Consider the following 19,193-nt stretch of genomic DNA (forward strand, 5'->3'; position numbering starts at 1 on the left):
CAGCTTTGCGTCCTAAGCTTGGCACAAGGAAATGACAGGTACCCATGCCATAAACTCTGCACCCTGGGGCTCTTTTGTGTGGTTACCTATTTTATTTCAACATTTTCCTCATAGGAAAATGGTTGGGCTTGCTCGAAATGTGTAACATGGTGCCACTTTGAAAATGATTGCCATTGCCTCTTTTGGATCCCAGCCCACCCTGGTCTTTTCCCATGCTCCACGAGTTCCTTTCATGCACTGGTTGTATACCCAAATGTTCGAAGCATGGGACATGATGGAACAGATGCCTACCTCCTGAGCTCTGCTCGAGACTCTACCGAAGTTCACAGGTTGCCGCCATGTGTACGGGGAACAATGCTGGTTAAGTGTACCCTTGGCGCCCTCTACTGGATCTTTCAAATAGTACATATTTTATTACCACCGATGAACAAACAAGTCAATTAGAAGCGGTGGGTAGTGCTGGGCGAGCATGTTTGGCCATTTGAGCTCTGGCACTGGAAATAGAAAACAACTTTAAAATATTCTTGCAGTACTAAGAAGGAGCAGAGGGTCCGTTTCACCCACCCGAAAGTGACGTGCAATGTATTCATGGGCCACCAAACGTTTCACTCAATGACCCAAGTATTCACAGGTTACTGGTGTGGAAGTACGTCCAGCCTTACAGTTGAGCTGCACGTCTTCCGCAACTCATCATTCACTGTTGGTTTAAGGGAGACTGCCCTCTCCAACAAACTTCAAAGAATTCCCTTTTGAGCTTCAAAAAACCTTGGAATGCCAAAGAAATCTCAGTGTGGTGCTGGAAGTCGCAGCTGTCCACTAGCATCAAACATGAAGACGTGCACGTCTTTGCAAGTGTCCATGAAGTCTATCAGAATAGCACAAAACCCTTCCTCTTTGGATCCCACTGACGCCACTAAATGTCCAATTAAAAGCAATCTTTGATGAATTGGTTCATTCTGCTTCAGGAATCCGACGATTCTCTGCATGGACATCTTGGATTTTCGGGAAGGAGTGAATGGGGGTGTAGCATGGAACTTCACCTACTCGCCATACCTGCTGATAAAGGCTTAATCTCTTTGTGCTGCAGGACAGTAGGATTATCCTGCTTTGGTTGTGGGGGTGGCAACAAAAGGTCACCGGTTCCAGGTGAGCGAGTTTCCCTAGTATGGCAGAGTAGACATGGGTGCCAGAACACACAGCTCTGCTCAGGCAGAGTTGCAATCGGCTCTATGGCACTGGTTCCTCAAACACATGGAATAGACGGCACCAATGTTCGTGCAGGTTCAAGTGGCTAGGGCACCACATGACAATAGCTCAGCACTGCTACAGACCCATGGTGCCACCATTCACCACATAACTGGATTAGGCACAACAGTCGGTTGGGGTGCAGGCTGCTATCGAAAAATCACTAGGTGCAACCATTAGGGTGGCTGTACCTCCCAAACTTTGGTGCGCATGGTTACGTTGGGGTGTAGTGTGTAGGTGCATCAAACACCCTACAAAGATCCAGGTTCCTATGCCTGGAACCCGTTTATTGCAGAAGCCAGCATGGGAGAAGGCCACGGGTCTGGCTATGCTGGAGTATGTGGGGGTGCACACTCTACCCCAAGGCTTAGATGTCCTCTTCAGTCACCAGGCAGTAGAAGTCTGTCCGAGCACTATAGTTGCGCGAGCCTAGGTCAGAGATGTCGATCTCGCTCCGCTCAGGGTCTGGCACTTTGGGTGGCGGTAGGGGAGCCGCTGCCATCCGGGGAGCGGGATCCTTGAACATCGTTCCACGGACTCCTACAGGGTGAGATAGAAAATAGAGTGAGTTCTGGTGGCACAGCTAGAGCCATATGCAAGATACACATGAGGGAACAAGGACAGGCTCGCAGGGAAGGGATGGCCTGGGGGATAGGCTAAAAGGACATAGTTAGGGTCTTCAATAAGATCAGACGAAAAGAAGAGGATACACAGGTGAGAGGACAGAGGTAGGGTTCAAGAGGCAGGTGAATCAGAGAACTCCAGTTCAGGGGCAAAGATCTAGATAGAGGGCAGGTTTAGGATCAGCACACTGAGGTAGGGTTTAGATTGGACCTTTGAAATAGGATCGGAGGGTGAAGTTTGGGTCACTGAGAGTGAGAGAGTCAGAGAGCCAGATGAAATATTAGACAAGAACTATGGTCGGAGAGCAGATATCCTAGCATGGGCTGCAGGCTAAACACGGACACCACCCTGACACCCCCCTTCCCAGCACCCTCTGCCCCACGATGTGTACAACACACATGGCAGTCTTGTTTGTTTTTTTTAAACACGAAACAAGGACAGCACTGGAAGCATCAGAGCAAAAACAAACAACTATAACAGTTGCAGGAGTTGAGCTTTACACACAACATAGGCACAGCATGGACATGTACAGTATAAGCTAGCTATACACACACAGGAGTTAGAACATGGGCAAAAACAGAGTCTCTCTCTCTCTCTCGTACTGAAGAGGCAGTGCGAGGTTCTCTTACGTGCACTGCATGCACAGCTTGGGCAGCAGCACGAAATAACCTCTCTCACGCATAACAATGTATATCCGTAGAGCACAGCCTGAGGCAGTCCAAGCAGCCTCCCCACCCACAGAATAGGTGTAGCATGTGCAGGAGGTGAATCCCACACAGAGGGGGATGGAGCAGTGCAATGGTAACGGTGAAAGAAGGCACCACATAGTCACGTGATCTGTAAGCATCGTACCCATAAAACAGCCACTGGGTGGACAGCAGCAGTGTCAACACACGCAGCACTGCAAGCTTCACAAACACGCAGACACAAGGTGCAACATGGACAGCAGCCGATCTTGATTGGTCTCTCACTCACACACAAAACACAGGTGCAGCACAGGCAGCATTAAAAACACAGACCACAAGTAGAGCAGTGCTGCATTGCAAACTTCCTTAAAAGACCTGCACGGAGCAGGGATCACTTCGTGAGAGGTCACCGTGGCCTGTCGGTGTAGACGACCGGGAGTGCCTACTGTGACTTTTCTTACCAAGGTCTCCCTCGGGATCTGGGTCTGCGCTGCCCTCTAGGTAGCTGCTGCCAAGGACGAGCATGGGGTCCTTGTCCTCCTGTAGCTGTGTCTGGGGGTCCGCCAGAGGCCCACTCCTGTAGGACAGCTTCCGTGGCATGGCGAGATATAGCTCCTTCCAGAAGTCCGACGAAGGCGTCTACATGAGGACAAGAAAGACAACAGCACTCACCTTTTTGTCTCTTAGGTACGGCAGTGTACTTCACCATAGAAATATAACTATTACAAAATCTGACAGTCAAAATAAGGGAGTATATTGGACTACCTTCTAAGACCCCCTACAGCAAATAGGGGCATGACCTTGATTGACAGATCCTAGAGCAAAGGAGTCCACCTGACCATGTTAATTTATGGTTCAAATATTCAACTGTCAGCATCAGGCAGTGTACCCAGTCAAAAAAATAAACCTATTAAAGTGTCCAACAACCGATAGAATGGGGTGTGTTCCACTTAAGAAATATATCAATCATAGGTTCCAACAGTTGACAGAAAAAGAGGTACTCAACCATGGAAACCTACACATTACTGGATCCAGCTGTGTACATAAAGGCAGTGAACGCCAAAGAAATATAACGATATAAAAACCCAGAGTCGTTATACGGCTGTGTACAATAGTACCTATTGCTAGATCCGAAATTTGACTACAGGCAGGGTACTCTATGTAAAACTAAATCTGTTATATGATCTGACAGCCGACGTAAGAAAGGGCGCCCAACCGTAGCACTTACTCAGTTCTAAGATCTTGCAGTTGACAGACTTACTTATGAAAAATTGCGACCCATAGCCCCAAGTTCAAAATGCATTACTTGCTAAAATATATAACCTACTAGTCATAAGCCTACCCATATCTGCAAACGTTATTACTAACTGGAGTATAATTAGCAGAAAGCAAAACATGCTTTGCTACAGTTGCGGATGTTTATTCACACATACTGTGCATGACATAGGTCGATGTGCAAGTCCACGTACACAGCACACAGGAGACTTTGGGATCAGCCTAGCTACTGCTTTCTCTTGGTGACTGTCACTGGTCTTTGTGGTTTGGGAGATGGCCCCCGCTTCCCGAATTTCAACCACACCGTCATAAGCTTCCCTGCGATGGGCTCAAGCCCGAAACTGCGAGGCTTTTGCTCTTACCTTGGCATGACCACTTGGACCTTCTTTCCACAAGCATCACTTTTCTTTTTCCTACACCAAGGCCTCTTGGTAAATGTAGTTTCGAGCACAGTACTTTTTAAAGTTCAAAGCTATCACATCCAGGTTTCCTTCTGTCAGGATCAAACCTAACAAATGTTAAAATCTTGCATTTCATTTTCTTTCTCTTCCCACCACTTCTACGGCATCAGACATTTCACAGACACTTTCGATTGGGCAATCTTCTTTCGTCGGACCACTCTGTTACTTTGTATCTTTAATTTACAGTTCTTTACAATGCTTTGCTTTCTCTTGCGTCTTAACAGCACACGTACAATCATCATTTGTCGGGTACTGTTGTCATCAAGTTTCATTTAACACAGACCAGTCTTTCACTGCTTTCATCAACTCACCGGCTGTGTTAATTCTTTTCCATCTTCCACGGCTTTGATCCTGAAGTCAAGGGTGATAACAACTGCCGCTGCAACTCCCCAACTCTGCCATCCACCCGGGAGTGTGGCTGGTATCCTTGAAACACAAGAGAGGTTGGTCTCTTCTCTCCTGTTGGGATTCTATGCGCAACCGTCAAGGCCCTTCAGAGGTAACAATCTCTCGCCAGGGTGTCCAAGGTTTCTCCGTACCAGAGTTCCGTCCCTCGGCCTGTCGCTCTGCTCCGCCTGGTTTACCATCGCCCTGGAAGAACCGCTCCTTGTCGTGCATCGCCTTCCTCAGAGTGCGTCTCAGTGTTCCACCTTTTAACCTTGTGAGGAGAGCCAATAGGTACCAGGTGTATGTAATTAAGATAATGTGCCTGAACATGCCTATTCTTAGTAGTGGGACATGTCCAATGTATTGCATGGGTGGTACTCTTTAGCATCATACCTTCTCTTTCCTCGGCTGTGTTTGTGTAGGAAAGGGGGTGGGTCTGGGAATATCCTATAAAATAGGCTGGGACATGGGTATTTGAATAGGGGGGGAGAATACCATGTACCAACATCGGGCGTTCCTTCCCCACTCCTGAGGACCCCTCACCCAGGTGATCCTCCCACACTTGTCCACCCCCAGGGTCTTGATCTAAAGGTGATGGCCGTGCCCTGGCACCCTGAGTAAAGAATCCCCGGGGTCTAGGCAGTGAAACAGCCTCTGATTTTCACAGCAAACAGAGCGGAAGTCTGCGAACATCAGGTGGCACCAACAAAACCCAGAAGCACAGAGGGTAACAGAAAATGTTGTACCCTTCAACCCACAAAAACATATACATAAAATCACATTACTTATATTTGCTACACCCAAATATACCTTTTTGTACAATTCAACATTTCAAAATGGGAAAACTATTGGTTCATTTATCACAAACTATTATAGAATGCAAAAAGCACAAACCATAACTATAAACCTCAAATTACTAGTTCAGTACAACTCTTCAGACAGACGAAGATAGATTAGCAACTCCTTCCAAAACAATCTCTCACCAAATAGTAAGTAAACATGACCATTTTTTATTTGGACAGAAATGGAAAACGTCGCAAAAATGTAATGAAGCAAGCACTAATGGTGACCAATACATCTTTTAATAGAAACAAATAATGTACTTTATAAACAGCCAATTGAAATAATAATAACTTATTTTCTCATAGTACATACTTCACTTGAAGAAAGTTCAACAATTAATTGTGAAGAATCGGAGCAATCCCACTATCCAATTCCCCAAATGTACATAATGAACTAATAATGTTGTCTGAAAAGTTGGATACACTTAATCATAATTTTAAAGAACTTTTAGTTTATGTAAGAAATCATGTTATTCGAAATGTGAATTATCACTGTCTTGCACCTGTCCACCTTTCCCCCAACAATCGCCCCAAGCAGATTCTAAAAATGTACAGGAAAGACTTTGATCAAACTTCTCTCCCTTCCCCAATCATGACTTCCTACAAATTCCAAATCCTCCCATTTATGTTTTCCATTCTGATACCCCATCCCTTTCATGAATAAAAAAAGAATTTCTACTATAAATGTCCTGTATATTTTCGTGAAACTTTTCTTTTTTTAAAAGCCCAATTAATAGTTAGCGGACTAAGCAACTGTCCAGGATATCAGTTTTCAAAATTGGAGTGTCCGCAGACAATGCGCCGTGTCCGGGCATGTCCATTCTCGCATGATGCGCTTTTTATTAGTCCGCAGACGGCGCACCCGTTAGTGGACATCCAAGTGCATGCGTCCTGTGTCTCCCGCCCGATGGGTGTCCGCGGACATCAACATGTGACTGCACCTGTGCGGCGTGAAGGCCTGACCGAGGACGGTATCCATGCTCTGTGGACAGTCTAAAACTGTATTTTCCACCAATCTAGTATGTTTCAAGTTGAAGGTTTACCCTTCCAGAGCTCCTAGACCCATTCTTAGATGATCTGGCAACACAACCTTTCAAGGCCAAGTCCAGGTACAGTCATGCGGTCGGCAGACTGTGCCTCTGAAGGGACCCATCCATTACCTTCAGTCATTCTCAATCTGTCTGTCGAGGAGAGAGCACCTGCTTTTCAGATCAGTTTTGGAGACCTTTATCTGCTCTAATGGAATATGTTATGGCCATTCCTCCTCCACAACCAACCCTAACACCACCGCCATCTGGAGGGCCTGGAAAGAAGACCAGGCGCGAGGATGCAAGATGAAGATGAGGAAGTGCCTATCTCCAGCGCCTGGAGTGAGGCCTGGGTGTGGTGGTTTTTCACCACCGTTGGGGGTGTATCAAAGGCTCGGGCAGCCAAGGTGAGATGTATTGAGTGCAAAGTTGTACTCAATCACGGAAAATCTGGGCTGTACTCCTACGGGACCACCTCCATGCACAGTCACAGCAGATCCAACCACCCGGGTGCTCTGAAAAAGGCAGCACCTTTCTCAGGGAGCATCAGGTTGACAGCCTCTACCCAATCTTCCTCGACCGCTCTCATCACCACACAGACTACTCCTGTAGGGCAGAGGATCCCACAAGCCGCCTCGCAGGCAATACAGAATGCTGTTGACTCTTACCTTTTGAGGCTCACAGTACTATGTTTGTACTGTGATGCACCAATCTGTAGGGGGGAGCAGTTTCATAGTGCTTTCGAGGCCGCGGTCAAGGAGCATGGGAAACACTGCCCCCACCTTATAAGTAAGGCATGCCCAACATCTTCCTCTGTCCACCTGCCCCTCAGTCTCTGTGGTTGGTGCCCCATCCATTATTTTCCTCACCCACCTTACCTTGTCTCTCCTATAAAAAATAAAAAAGGCAATAAAAATACAAAATCACAAAACACAAAAAAAGTTTCCTTAAGGAGCCACCTTTCACAGTTGAAGAAAAAAACAAAAAAATCACAGGCCCTTTTGCAGCCTGCATAGTCCGCGGACAGCACAGTAGTCTGCAGACACCTGGAAAATTCCAGGCATGGGGTGGGAGAATTAAAATGATTTAAATAGGTTTTTTTTTCCATTTAAAATTGGTGGTTCTTAAAATAAACTTTTTTCCTGTTTTAGGCTTGTATAGATTTTTTTTAATTTTTGGTTTTATATACTTAACTAACAAATATTCTACTGAAATTATTTGTTCTAACTTTCACAAAAAGTGCCTCCAATTTCTTTTTTCCTTTTTGTTTACTTCAACTACTAAAGAATACTTGAATCCATATTCTATATGTTCACAAAAAAGTGTTTCAATGCATTTTCAACGTTTTCAAAAAAATCTGATTGCCCACATCAGTGAAATGTGCTCCCATCTCTTCAAAGGGCAAGGAGGTGGTCATTTGTTAAGGCAACACTGACGAATAAGTTATTAAATTAATTAGAACCTTGAGTACAAGGATTCGCCTAAGTAAGACACTAGGGTCGAGAGTGAGCAACTCAGATGTTTGAGGGCTTTCTTTAGTGTTATATTCGACGAGCGTATGGAATTTTGTGGTTTGGGTTTTGTGTATGAATGAGATATTGAATGCAATGTGCGTGTAGTGGAAGAAAGCACTTAATGCACTGTTGTGTGTTTTATTGAATTGAAATATGAATTGTAGTCAAATTGTGTGTCTACCAAATGTGTTCTAAAAAGGTTTTTTTACAGATGATGATTTAATACATTTTTTAACATAATACATTGTCTTAATAATAAAGTAATTTTTGTATTGCAAATGAAATTTGCGTGAGTAGCTAGGTGATTTTCCTAATATTTAAGGGTGATAGAACCCTGGTGGTGCGAGTCGTCCATTTCCCTAAGGCACAGCATAAAAGCAACCAGGTTCCCAAGTTAAGTATCTTTCGCAAGTTGTTAGGGGGGATGAACCTCGAGGCAGATAAAATATTCCCTTCTATCTTCTGTTTGTATATTCACCCATTTCTTCAAAACATTTTGACAATATCAAATTGAATATTTTCATTATGGAAAAGTCACCCTAACATCACGCAAAAAAACACATGCAACTGTATACACATTGCACCTTGCTTTCTTAATTCGTGGAAGAATTAAATTCGAACTTATCCACATTTGTCTCTGAGATATCCGTGAAAAGATTTTTTGAATGTGTAAACAGTTCCATCAACTTTCCAAATGTATTATTCATTGAAAATTGTAATGAAATGCTGGTAACATAGCCCAAACCGTTGCCTCCAGAGTGAACTGCAATGATGTCCGGATGCTTCAAGTTAACCATATTCTCACAAAACAGGAGGAATGCCGCCCACTTCATTTCTCAAACCCCATGCCGTGAAACTGTTATGCTCACCATGTCTCTGCAGGGGCGTGGGTGCTGTCTGGTCTGATCTGGGGCTGTGTTTCTTCACACTGGTTCACTGGTCTGACGGTGGTGGTCCGGGACTGTTGGTTCTGCTCCTCTTGATTTGAGTTGGCGAGCTCTCCTTCCTGCTATTCACTACAGGGGCACATTGTTGCTGAGGTCCTAGTTACTTCACTGGGCCTTTATGGAGTTTAATGTCCCTTTTAGGTTTCAATGTTCACTGTTCTATGATGTCGGTTTCGTGCTGTCTGTTCCGTGATCTCCTTCCTTATGTCTCAGTGTCCCTGATGCTCCACGACCGCTCCTTGATGAGCGCTGTCTGTTCTGTAATGTCTGACTTATTGCACGATTTGTTTTCCTTCCGTTATTAATGTTCTTTTGTCTTTTTCCTTAGGTGACGTCACGGCTGGAGTAGCAGCGAGTGGTGCGGCACCAGAGCAGCGGCAAGGCGTGCTGAAGAGAGAAGCCGCAGTGAGCTGAGCTGAACACTGGAGCTGCGGTTGCAGGTGCGTGGATTTGTATGTGCATGCGAGAGAAGTTCGAGTGCGGCACGCGTCTTTGAAGCTCAGAGTGGTGCGATAGAGATCCAAAGCAGATGGTCGTCGTGGTCATCGGGTCCAGGTAAGTGTCATGATCCATCAATCATGCCCCTTCTGGTCTTCCTGGTCCCTGGCACGTCGGGGGTTACTCGCTGTAGTACACCCAACATGGCCGTATACACGGAACGCGGTCTATTGACCTTTACGTCCTATGCAGCACGTTCTATAAATGAGCCACTCCCCTGCGGTTCCACGCATCTCAACACTACCGAAAGCTGTGGCCTGACGTGCTCCGTAGTTTGTACTCTTGAACTGTGTTGCTTCCTGGTCCCCGGACCTTCCTCCTTCTCCTTTCCTACTACCTTCCTTGATCCGTCTCTTCCGCGTTCCGCGCAGACCGCCTCCGTGTGCTGTCTCCATTCCAAGCTTCCTGGAGTTTCCTAGATCCCGGACGAAGAAGCTGATCGAATCCTGGAATCCGAAGACGGCCGAGCGGGCTTGTACAAGACCCGAACTGCTCGAAAGAAAACCCCGACAAAGGACTCCGCAAAACAGAGAAAACAGGTGAGAAAAGGGGAAACCTGTGACAGTAAATTGCTAGTTTCTCGTTCTCTCCTTTGCAGGATGAGGTTGCAGTGAGCGTCACGTTGCTAGAAGCAAAGTGACGCGAAGCACAGACCGATGCCAGGAGGAGGCTTATATAGCCAGGCTTGTAGCCACGCCTCCATCAGGATGGCCACACACAGTCACACCTAGTGCATGTGCTAATGGGCCCAGATACCGTTTTACCAGGCCAGCCACACCCAGTCACACCTAGTGCATGTGCAGATGGATGTTCACTCACACCAGGCTCCCATATTTAACCTCTTTTATGAGCCTGGCGCCAGAGGCGCCAGGACATGATCCACATGGCTTTTCCGAGCATCCCATGAGAACGAAGGGCAATGGTTCTGTGGGATCGCCCCAAGGTCCCCACCACACAGGGATGACTGGGCACGTATGCCCTTGAGCAGCCAACTGTGACAGAAACTTGAAATTCATCAAATCCAAGATTGTCAGGCAATCCAAAGTGCTCAGCATACACTTTTCAGCCAATGGATCCAAGAGTCTCCCACAATCCAGACAGACGGCTTCCACAAAGCCATAGCCATCTTCACTGCACACAACAAAGATAACTCTTGCTACCCAGTCTTCCTACACACCACACAAGAAACCCGATTGGCTGATACCTCAATGTCTGCAGACATCCATGACTGTCCACGGTCTCTGCAGTCCCCTTTCCATGCCAGGCCTCCTTAAAAGACCCATATGGCACATGCAGGTCCGCAGACTACCCCAGTGTCCATGGACACTGTAGCACAGGGCAGCCCTTCTACCTTTTCTATGTTCATGTTTGTAACACTCCCTCATTGGCTGCTCTCAAACAGTCACACAAACATCCCCCAGTCACATCCCACAACTCTACATGTAACCCTGTCATCTATGTTCAACACTTCAGATGTACTCTTGAACTCTCGAAGTACATGTCTCCTGTTAAAGCCACCTGCATCAAAAACTACTGTAAAACTCTCCAAGATTTCTATTTGCCAATTCCACATCTGCATCTATCAAGACATAGGGTTTCATTACAAGTTTGCCAGTCCAGAAACAAGGGTGCCGGTGAGTTTACCGGCACCTTTGTTTCCGGAACAGCAAACTCTGCCTGCCTACCATGGCCGCTGCGCTTGACAGGTCTGACCCTGCCAGGTGCTGCGACAACGGTAGGCAGACTGTTCACGGAAGCACCAGCACCATTTCAAATGCTGCCAGTGATTCCGTGTCCCCACTCCCGTACTTACAATTTACTGGCGCCTGACTTCCCGGGCTGCCGGACTCTTAATGAGCCAGTGGCACTGGGAAGTCAGGCGCTGGTAAAATATTACAGTCCAGTGTCAACCCGCTAATAGCATTGGCAGGGTTACAGCCGGACCCTTAATGAGGCCCATAGTATAAGTATGCTTATATTTATTTAAGTATTTTTTTCCAACTCTTTTACAAATGTATGTTTACAGGGTTCCTGCCACTTACCCTGTAATAAGCTTCTCAATAAGCACATTCTCTTTTTTAACCACTCTAGCACATGCATTGCAGCATTCAGCACCTGGTCACATCACGCGGCAGTTACTTACAATGCAAAATGTTTCTTTTAAGCAGCATTTTCATGAAATTTAAAAAATACATATGCACATTCATAGCTGCACTGTTTGTAACCTTTTTATTAAAAAAAGGAAAGGCAGAAAGAAGATTTGTCAACCAAGTGGCACTTGGTGTGTGACAGTTTAATATGTTGGCAGTGCATGCATACTTGCCAACATGACCCATTCCAAACTATAGCTGCTTATCAAGCCTTGGTTTCTATCTTTGCCTTTTAATACCACTTCTCCATTACACAACTCAGACTACAAGTCCCAAAATGCCTCTGAAAAGATAACCAGGTCTGGACTGCAAGATTCAAAAGTGTCACATGTATATTAAATGAAAAATGGAAAATGCTTTGCGTTTAGAAATATTTGTATTTAGGAGCATTTTCACGACAGTTAAAAATGCATATATACATTTACAGCAGTACTGTGTGTAACTTCTTTGTAAAACAAAGAAAAAGCAGATGCAAAATATGTGTGCAATATTTTTAAATACCACTTCAGTGTGTGAAAGTGTAATACCTTGACAGTACATGTATACTTGCTAACATGACCCATTCCAATCTGTAGGTGATAATCAACTCTTACTTTCTTCTATGCATTCTGGGACTTGTAGTCCAAGTTTTCTAATGGTAAGGGTGAAACTACAACTCCCAGAATACAAAGAAAAGAAACTTCATAAGCACCTACATATTGCAATGGATCGAAATGGCAAGTATGCATGTATTGCCAACATATTCAACTTTCACACACCAACTGCCACTAAAAAACGTGCTACCAATCTTTTCCATCTGCTTTTCTTTCCTTTTAGAAAACACTTGCACACAGTGCTGCTATAAATGCAGATCTGCATTTTTTTACTTTCATGAAAATGCTCCTAAAAAGCAACATTTTTAAAACGGTCAGCATTTTCCATTTTTCATTCCATATAAATCTCACCCTTTCCAACCTCACTCATTACATCCCTTACACTGCCCCATTCTCCACCTGCTCACACGTATATGTATATGACCAAAGTATCTAAATACAACACTTTACCTTACATATAAAGTACTCTTCTGTCCAAAACTCTACTATAAGACACCAAAACACTGCTTCTACAACAATCCGCCATTGCATTACCACTAGGCCACAGTTTCATATTTTTTAACAACACTGCAACTTATTACATATACATTACACCACAAACACAGCTCTTCTTCTATTAAAATCAGCACCACAAAAATAACTTAGATATGCATCTTTTTCCTACACCAATGTTTGCCCTGTTGCTTCTATTGTGACAAACTGCACTACTCATACTGCAATTGTTTTAATATAGTACACACTTTCGTACACCACCGATAACACAACTTTATTAACTCTTTTTCCAAACAATTCCTCCTACTTTCATAAAAAAACAACCTTGCTTGCTAAAAGCACTTCACCATTACCACATATATCCACTTACTTTCTTTTACAATTACAGGAAAAAGAAGTTTGCCAAAAACAACTACCAAAAAAGAACACTTCACATACTACAAAGTAAGTACATCAATATAGCATGTATACTTTTCTAATTGTAACAATGTGCATTCAATATTAGCCTACAGTATTCTTTTTGAATCAACATTTATATTTCACTCTTACTCATTATATTGCAACATTCACATACTTTCTATTCCCATCTAAAGACCACCATTCCAACAACCACTGTTTTCCTCAAAACACCATAATGACCCTAATATTCAATCACATCACCCCTTTATTACTCACTAACCCAAACCCTTCACACCTACACACACTCTTACTCTTACAATCTCCCCAAATACACCTTTCATCCCATTAAACAATCAAACAGCACTCTATCCATCGCTACAATCACAACCACACACCCATCCACAATATATGCACATACATTCCACAACTTTCAAACACACACAATTTTGTTTTGCCCCAAAAGACGGAACGCCTACTAAAAAGCAACTCTGTAGAAAAGAAAGACAAAATAGAGCAGATAAGAATAAAAGCAAGCCATATAGTCATCCACCTCTAAAATCATTTATAGAAAACATTAAAACAAAACTGTTAGTAACCTCACAACAAAACTAAACCAGCGACCACTAGAAAAAGTAAGGCCCCTCTTCCAAAAACTAAAAGTAAAAAAGATGCACAAACAAAAGCAGACCTACTAATGAACCTAACACTACATCTACTAATGTTAACGTAGCCACAGTAAAGCATTCCAAAAAATGTATTTTACAAAAAAAATTCCACCCTAGAGTTCTTCACAATCTGATCAAGACATCTGACAAGTCAGGATCTACCCTTAAAAACTACAGCAGAAGACTAATCCTCAAAGCTCTAATTGACAGCACATTTCTACTAAAGAGAAAGTTGTTTAAATTGATTTTCAACAGAATGAAACCACCAATTAAAATCAATACATTACAAAAAAGTACTTCTAATTATGGGCAATGTCAATATTGATACCTTTTCTGAGAAGGTAAATGGGTTCACACAAGCAGCACATAACCATATTTCAATAAAGAGGCTTACAAAACAACCCAATCGCCATAGACATTAATGTCAGAGAATATGAAATGGTAGGAGACAGTATTGTGGCAAAAGATACCCCTACAGAAAAAACATCCCCAACAAACGGTCAACCAAATATTCATTTTGCTCAAACAAACCTCCCAGTGTATATATGGACATGCAGCTCAATGTGTAATGTATGCCAACAATCCTTTAAATCTTTACAATTCCTCAATCACCATTTGAAACTAAAAGGCAAAACTAAAAAAGACAATTTTACAAACCAAGGACTGCTGTCCAGTGCACAGCCACACTGGACTTAGAGGACCTTAAATTAGCCTGCATTTCAGGAACTGCTTGCAAACGCACCTTCCACCACTTTTAGCAACACACAATTCCACTATATAGAATCTTGTGCAGACTATACTATGCAAAAGTCCTGCGATAGAACTGCAAAATGTAAATAACATTCTCCTACATGGGACAGCCACAGAATTCTTGAGAAATAGAGCACATCCAAAGTAAATACTTTGGAACTGAAGTGGACTTTGAAAATTCAGTCACTTCAGAAAAAATTTGCAGAAACCTCACCAACACCAACCTCCTGATAAACACCACCAAAAAAGAAATATCTAATTTTCAAAATGCATCTGTTGAAATACCAGACCAAGTATGTGTCTGTTGTTGCAGACCTTTTTTTTTATAAAAAGGAACACAAAACTAGTAGATATGGCTTACAAAATAGAGGACAATGGGGAATCCCAATGGTTCCAAATAGCTTTATATCTAACAGCAGAAAATAAATACAAAATAACAAGACCCCTCACAGGCACGTTCTGCGATACGAAGCTTGACGACAATAACCAAATGCCATCACATGCTATCACTAATAACTAATATTCCCCCTTCCAAAAGCTCTCCAAAAACTTACGATAGCATTATAATCCAAACAATAGACCCATTTAAATGTATAAAATGCCTTCAACTGAAAACCACCAAATTAGCTCCATCTGAGTTAGTAAAAGGCATCCATGGTGAAGTAGTATATTTGCCATTAGAACTTAAAGATAATGTAGAAACTCTAGGAGTACAACACCAACAGATCAATCTTTGATTGTACTAGTTAATGATGGTACCAACAAATGACAAAGAAATGTGGCAACAACTAGTCGACTTAAAGTCAGACAAACCCTACAACATGGGAAAGAAAACAATGAATACTACAAAGATATAAACAGAGGAAAACCTGAGAGAAACCACCCAAATAATTCAAGAGTCACCAGAAACTGGCCAATTTCAAGGTGTAGATCCTGTTACAACAGCCAACATTTTAGACAAGTATGCCATTCACCCACTACACTGCAAAAGACACCATTGAAGTTGCATTAGAAACATTTCAAATGTGTCAAACCAAAGTATCCCTAATGAGCATGTGGGCAAAAAGTGAAGAAGCACATTATTTGCCTCTACTCTTTCCTACTTGAAAAGGGCAACGATATGATGAAAGATCCACACACATTTCTGCATCAGACTTTACTCTTTATAAATGTATTCTGAAGACCCCAGATTCAGACAAAATGTAGAATACATTTTCCACCTCCTGTCCGAAAGGTGAACTAGTAACTGTTATGGTGCTGCACACACATCTGGCTCTACATTTTTAAACATGTCCACTACCCAACTGCTTCAAAAGATAAAAGACAGAAGTTTTGCAGTCAAGTATCAATCACTTGGAAAACATGCATGGTACAAAAGAGTACTGGTTTCAATGTTACGTTGATGTACGTTATATGCTAAGGAACCTAGGCCCACCCACATGATTTGTTACTTTAAGTTGTGCAGAGTACGCATGGGATGACTTGCACAACTTCCTATGAACTGCAAACAAAAATAAAAATGGAATAGATATATAAACACCAGTAGAAATCTGTTCTGTTGGCCCTGTCAATGTATCAAGGTACTTTCACCATTGTTTCATTGCCATGCTGCACTTCCATTGCAATAAAACTAACCCTCCGCTCGGAAAAGTGCAACACTTCTTTTGTAGAAAAGAATATCAATCCAGAGGAGAACCACACATCCACATGCTTTTGTGGATAAAAGATGCTCCCAAATTTGCCCATGACAGTTATGCTATGCTACTGTTTTAACAGTTTATTGAAAAATACATTATCTGCAACCTCCCTTCAGAAACCACATATAGTGACCTACGTACACAAATCTTACGCGTGTCCAAAAACATAAGTGTGGCAAATACTGCCGACATAGATATAAACCAACGGTAAATAGTAGACCAAATGTCGCTTTGGCTTCCCTAGGGCAGTTTGCAAAAAAGGAGTAAATAGCCTGATGTCTTTTGTTAGACAGTGCAAAAGGCAACACCCCTAAAAACATACCAAAAATTAAAAGGGATGAAGCATGATCCCAATAGCCAGGACATTAAGATAAAACAATTTAATTGACACATAGTACCCAAAACAGAAGTACTGCTTTGGAAAACATGTGCCTGTATGCCATAGCCTAAAACGACTTCTATAAAAACAATGTAACACCAGATAAGACAACTGGCAAATATTCAGTCTCAACTTGTGAAGGAAGCCAAGTGAATCTTACTAAACCCAGCCTAATTAAAAAATCATTTAAATCCCTGCAACATAGATAACTTTATTAGATGGCCCTACTGCAACGTTTTAAACCTTGGCGAAAAGAAGAAGAATTATTAGGTAACTGGGCCTCATTTTAAGCTGCATTCAAAGCAAATGAAAGCAGTACAACAAATGTCAATTTCAAACAATACAAAGACATTTTGGACAATGAATGCATATCGAGACCATGACTGGGGATTTTCAGGAGGCTCGGCAGGGCCTTCCACAGGTATGGCATTTTACAATTTTCATTTCCCTTTTTGCATTTGTCTTTAGTTTTTTATGGTTATTTGTGAATGCACTGTGGGGCACTCGTTTTTCCTTTTGCTTTAACATTTATGTTGCTGCTGCAAGGCAACTGCTTTTATTGAAGTTTTAGATGCTACCTGCAGTGTATGTCATGCTTGTCTCCATAATTTTCACCCGCAAATAAGTAGTTTGTGAGAAATAATTTCAGCAAACAGTCTTTTGCAGAAATATTCCTCTGCAGCCACTTCCTTCCTTTGGTAGGTAATATTAGCAGAATTTGTTTTAAGGTAGCTAGAAGATGGATATGTTCTCAGGATGGACCGTTGCACCAAACTGTAATGGCATTACCATCTCCCCTTCTGTCCTACTACTCTACACACTCTCCATCAACACCTACAAAGCTCAGAAACAAATTGACAACACAAACAGAATCACAGTAAGTGAGCCCTAAAATGCTCTTAGCCATCCTCAGAGTTGCACTACTGAACTCACTGTCGGTAATCAACAATGTCAAAAATCCAGGGGCGTGGCCAGCGAGCGAGCGAGGAGGACGCGACTCGTCGGCGCTGCCGCGGCCGCCTGAAAAATCCTGCGTTACGAAAAGGTGAAATTGCTAAAAAACAATAAATCCGGGCAGCAGAACACGATAGCAGCACCTAGCCGTGAAAGGGGCCGGATCCACGCCTGAAAACGCAAGATATCGGCATTGGAAACTGTAAGAACGTATCGCGCGGGCCCAACTAAGATGGCCGCCTCCAAGTTACGATGAAGTAGAGCGAAGACAAACGTGGGCCGCTGCGAATCTCAACTGTCGGAGCAGATGCGGTACTAAATGCCCTCGGAGCAACTGGGCGTTATTCAAACCACAGACTTTGCACAGCGGTGGACCATATCCTGTTGCTGTGGCCGAGGGTGAGCGGACTGTGCGATCTTCCCCCACCCCCGGCACACGATGGTGGAATCGACCCCCGTAACAACGCTACTCCCAGGCAGCGGTGCCTCGGAACGCCATTCGGCTCTTGGGCAGGCGGAGCCCGAGAGATCTGCTCCGGGACACCGCGGAAAGCATCGCCAGTCAAGAGAACCAAACCAGAATGCCGGGAACAGACGTGAAGGGCCTGTGACCCTCCTTCCTCCCCGACCGACCACCGACATCCCACGGCACCTGACAACCTGGCAAGGCAGCCTACCACACTCCTGCTGCGGTGCAGCCGCCTGGGGAGGAGATAATCGAGAACCTTGTGGCATACTGAACGGAACCATCTTTGCGATGCGAGGGGAGAACTGAGTAGGCGAGTTGGCCCTCCTTGATACGGAAATACATACGAACGACGTATTTCAAGGTACTAAGGAGGCAAGATAAACGAGGTGAAACCCCAAACAACTCATCGGTGAACAGAACCTCAAGGAGACCACTACTGCTTAAGGCTCCTGAGACTATAAAACTGTAAGCAAGCTACAAGAGCACGGTAGTGGCCCGAGATAAGGCGGGAAAAAACAGCCCCTCCAAACAGGCAACAAGCGACCCACGCAAAGCAATACAATGGGCAAGGAAAGGAATAAGAAAACCTCGACCCAATACACCATGGACCAATACGCCACGAGCACAACCATGGCACTAAGCACAGAGGACTCGAGGGTAACCCCCTCTCCGCCAGAGGAACCACTCATTAAAGGACACGATGGCCGCCATCGAAAACTCGCACACCTCGGTGGAGCAGAAGATGGACACCATCTCCACCGAAGTCTCCTTCCTCCGCCACGACCTCCATCCTGGACCGGGGAAACGGAACAACGAATCTCCGGAGTGGAGGATGACCTGAGCGGGGTACACCAACAACTCGCGCAAGCGTTGAACCAAATGAAAACCCTGGAGGCCCGAGTCGACGAGGGAGAGGGAAGGTCCAGCCGCAACAACATTCATATCCTGGGACTACCGGAGCGTGCGGAGGGACCCAGCGTGGAACTCTTCCTGGAGGAATTGCTGGCGGATCTCTTTGCACCAAAGACCTTCTCAAAATTTTTCTCGGTGGAGCGTGCACACCGCATGCCCACGGGACGCCCGATCCCCGGGGCTCCCCGGAGAACAATCATCGCGAAACTGCTTAATTACTGCGACA

At 44.0% G+C, this 19,193-nt stretch overlaps 1 protein-coding gene across 2 annotated transcripts in view; it reads right to left on the reverse strand.

The window, feature by feature from the left end:
* Positions 1-384: 384 nt before the first annotated feature.
* SIGIRR (single Ig and TIR domain containing) overlaps positions 385-19,193 on the reverse strand; it is a 180,150-nt gene continuing 161,341 nt past the window's right edge. For both annotated transcript variants that reach the window (XM_069623926.1, XM_069623927.1), the window contains exons 9-10: positions 3,017-3,194; positions 385-1,785 (exon numbers count right to left, since the gene is read on the reverse strand). In XM_069623926.1, coding sequence (XP_069480027.1) covers positions 1,613-1,785; positions 3,017-3,194 — 351 coding nt within the window. In that variant the 3' untranslated portion in view covers positions 385-1,612. The remainder of the gene's footprint in view (positions 1,786-3,016; positions 3,195-19,193) is intronic.

Source organism: Ambystoma mexicanum, chromosome 11 (assembly GCF_040938575.1).
Source record: "Ambystoma mexicanum isolate Mex_15411 chromosome 11, UKY_AmexF1_1, whole genome shotgun sequence".
In the NCBI taxonomy this organism is placed as follows: Eukaryota; Metazoa; Chordata; class Amphibia; order Caudata; family Ambystomatidae; genus Ambystoma; species Ambystoma mexicanum.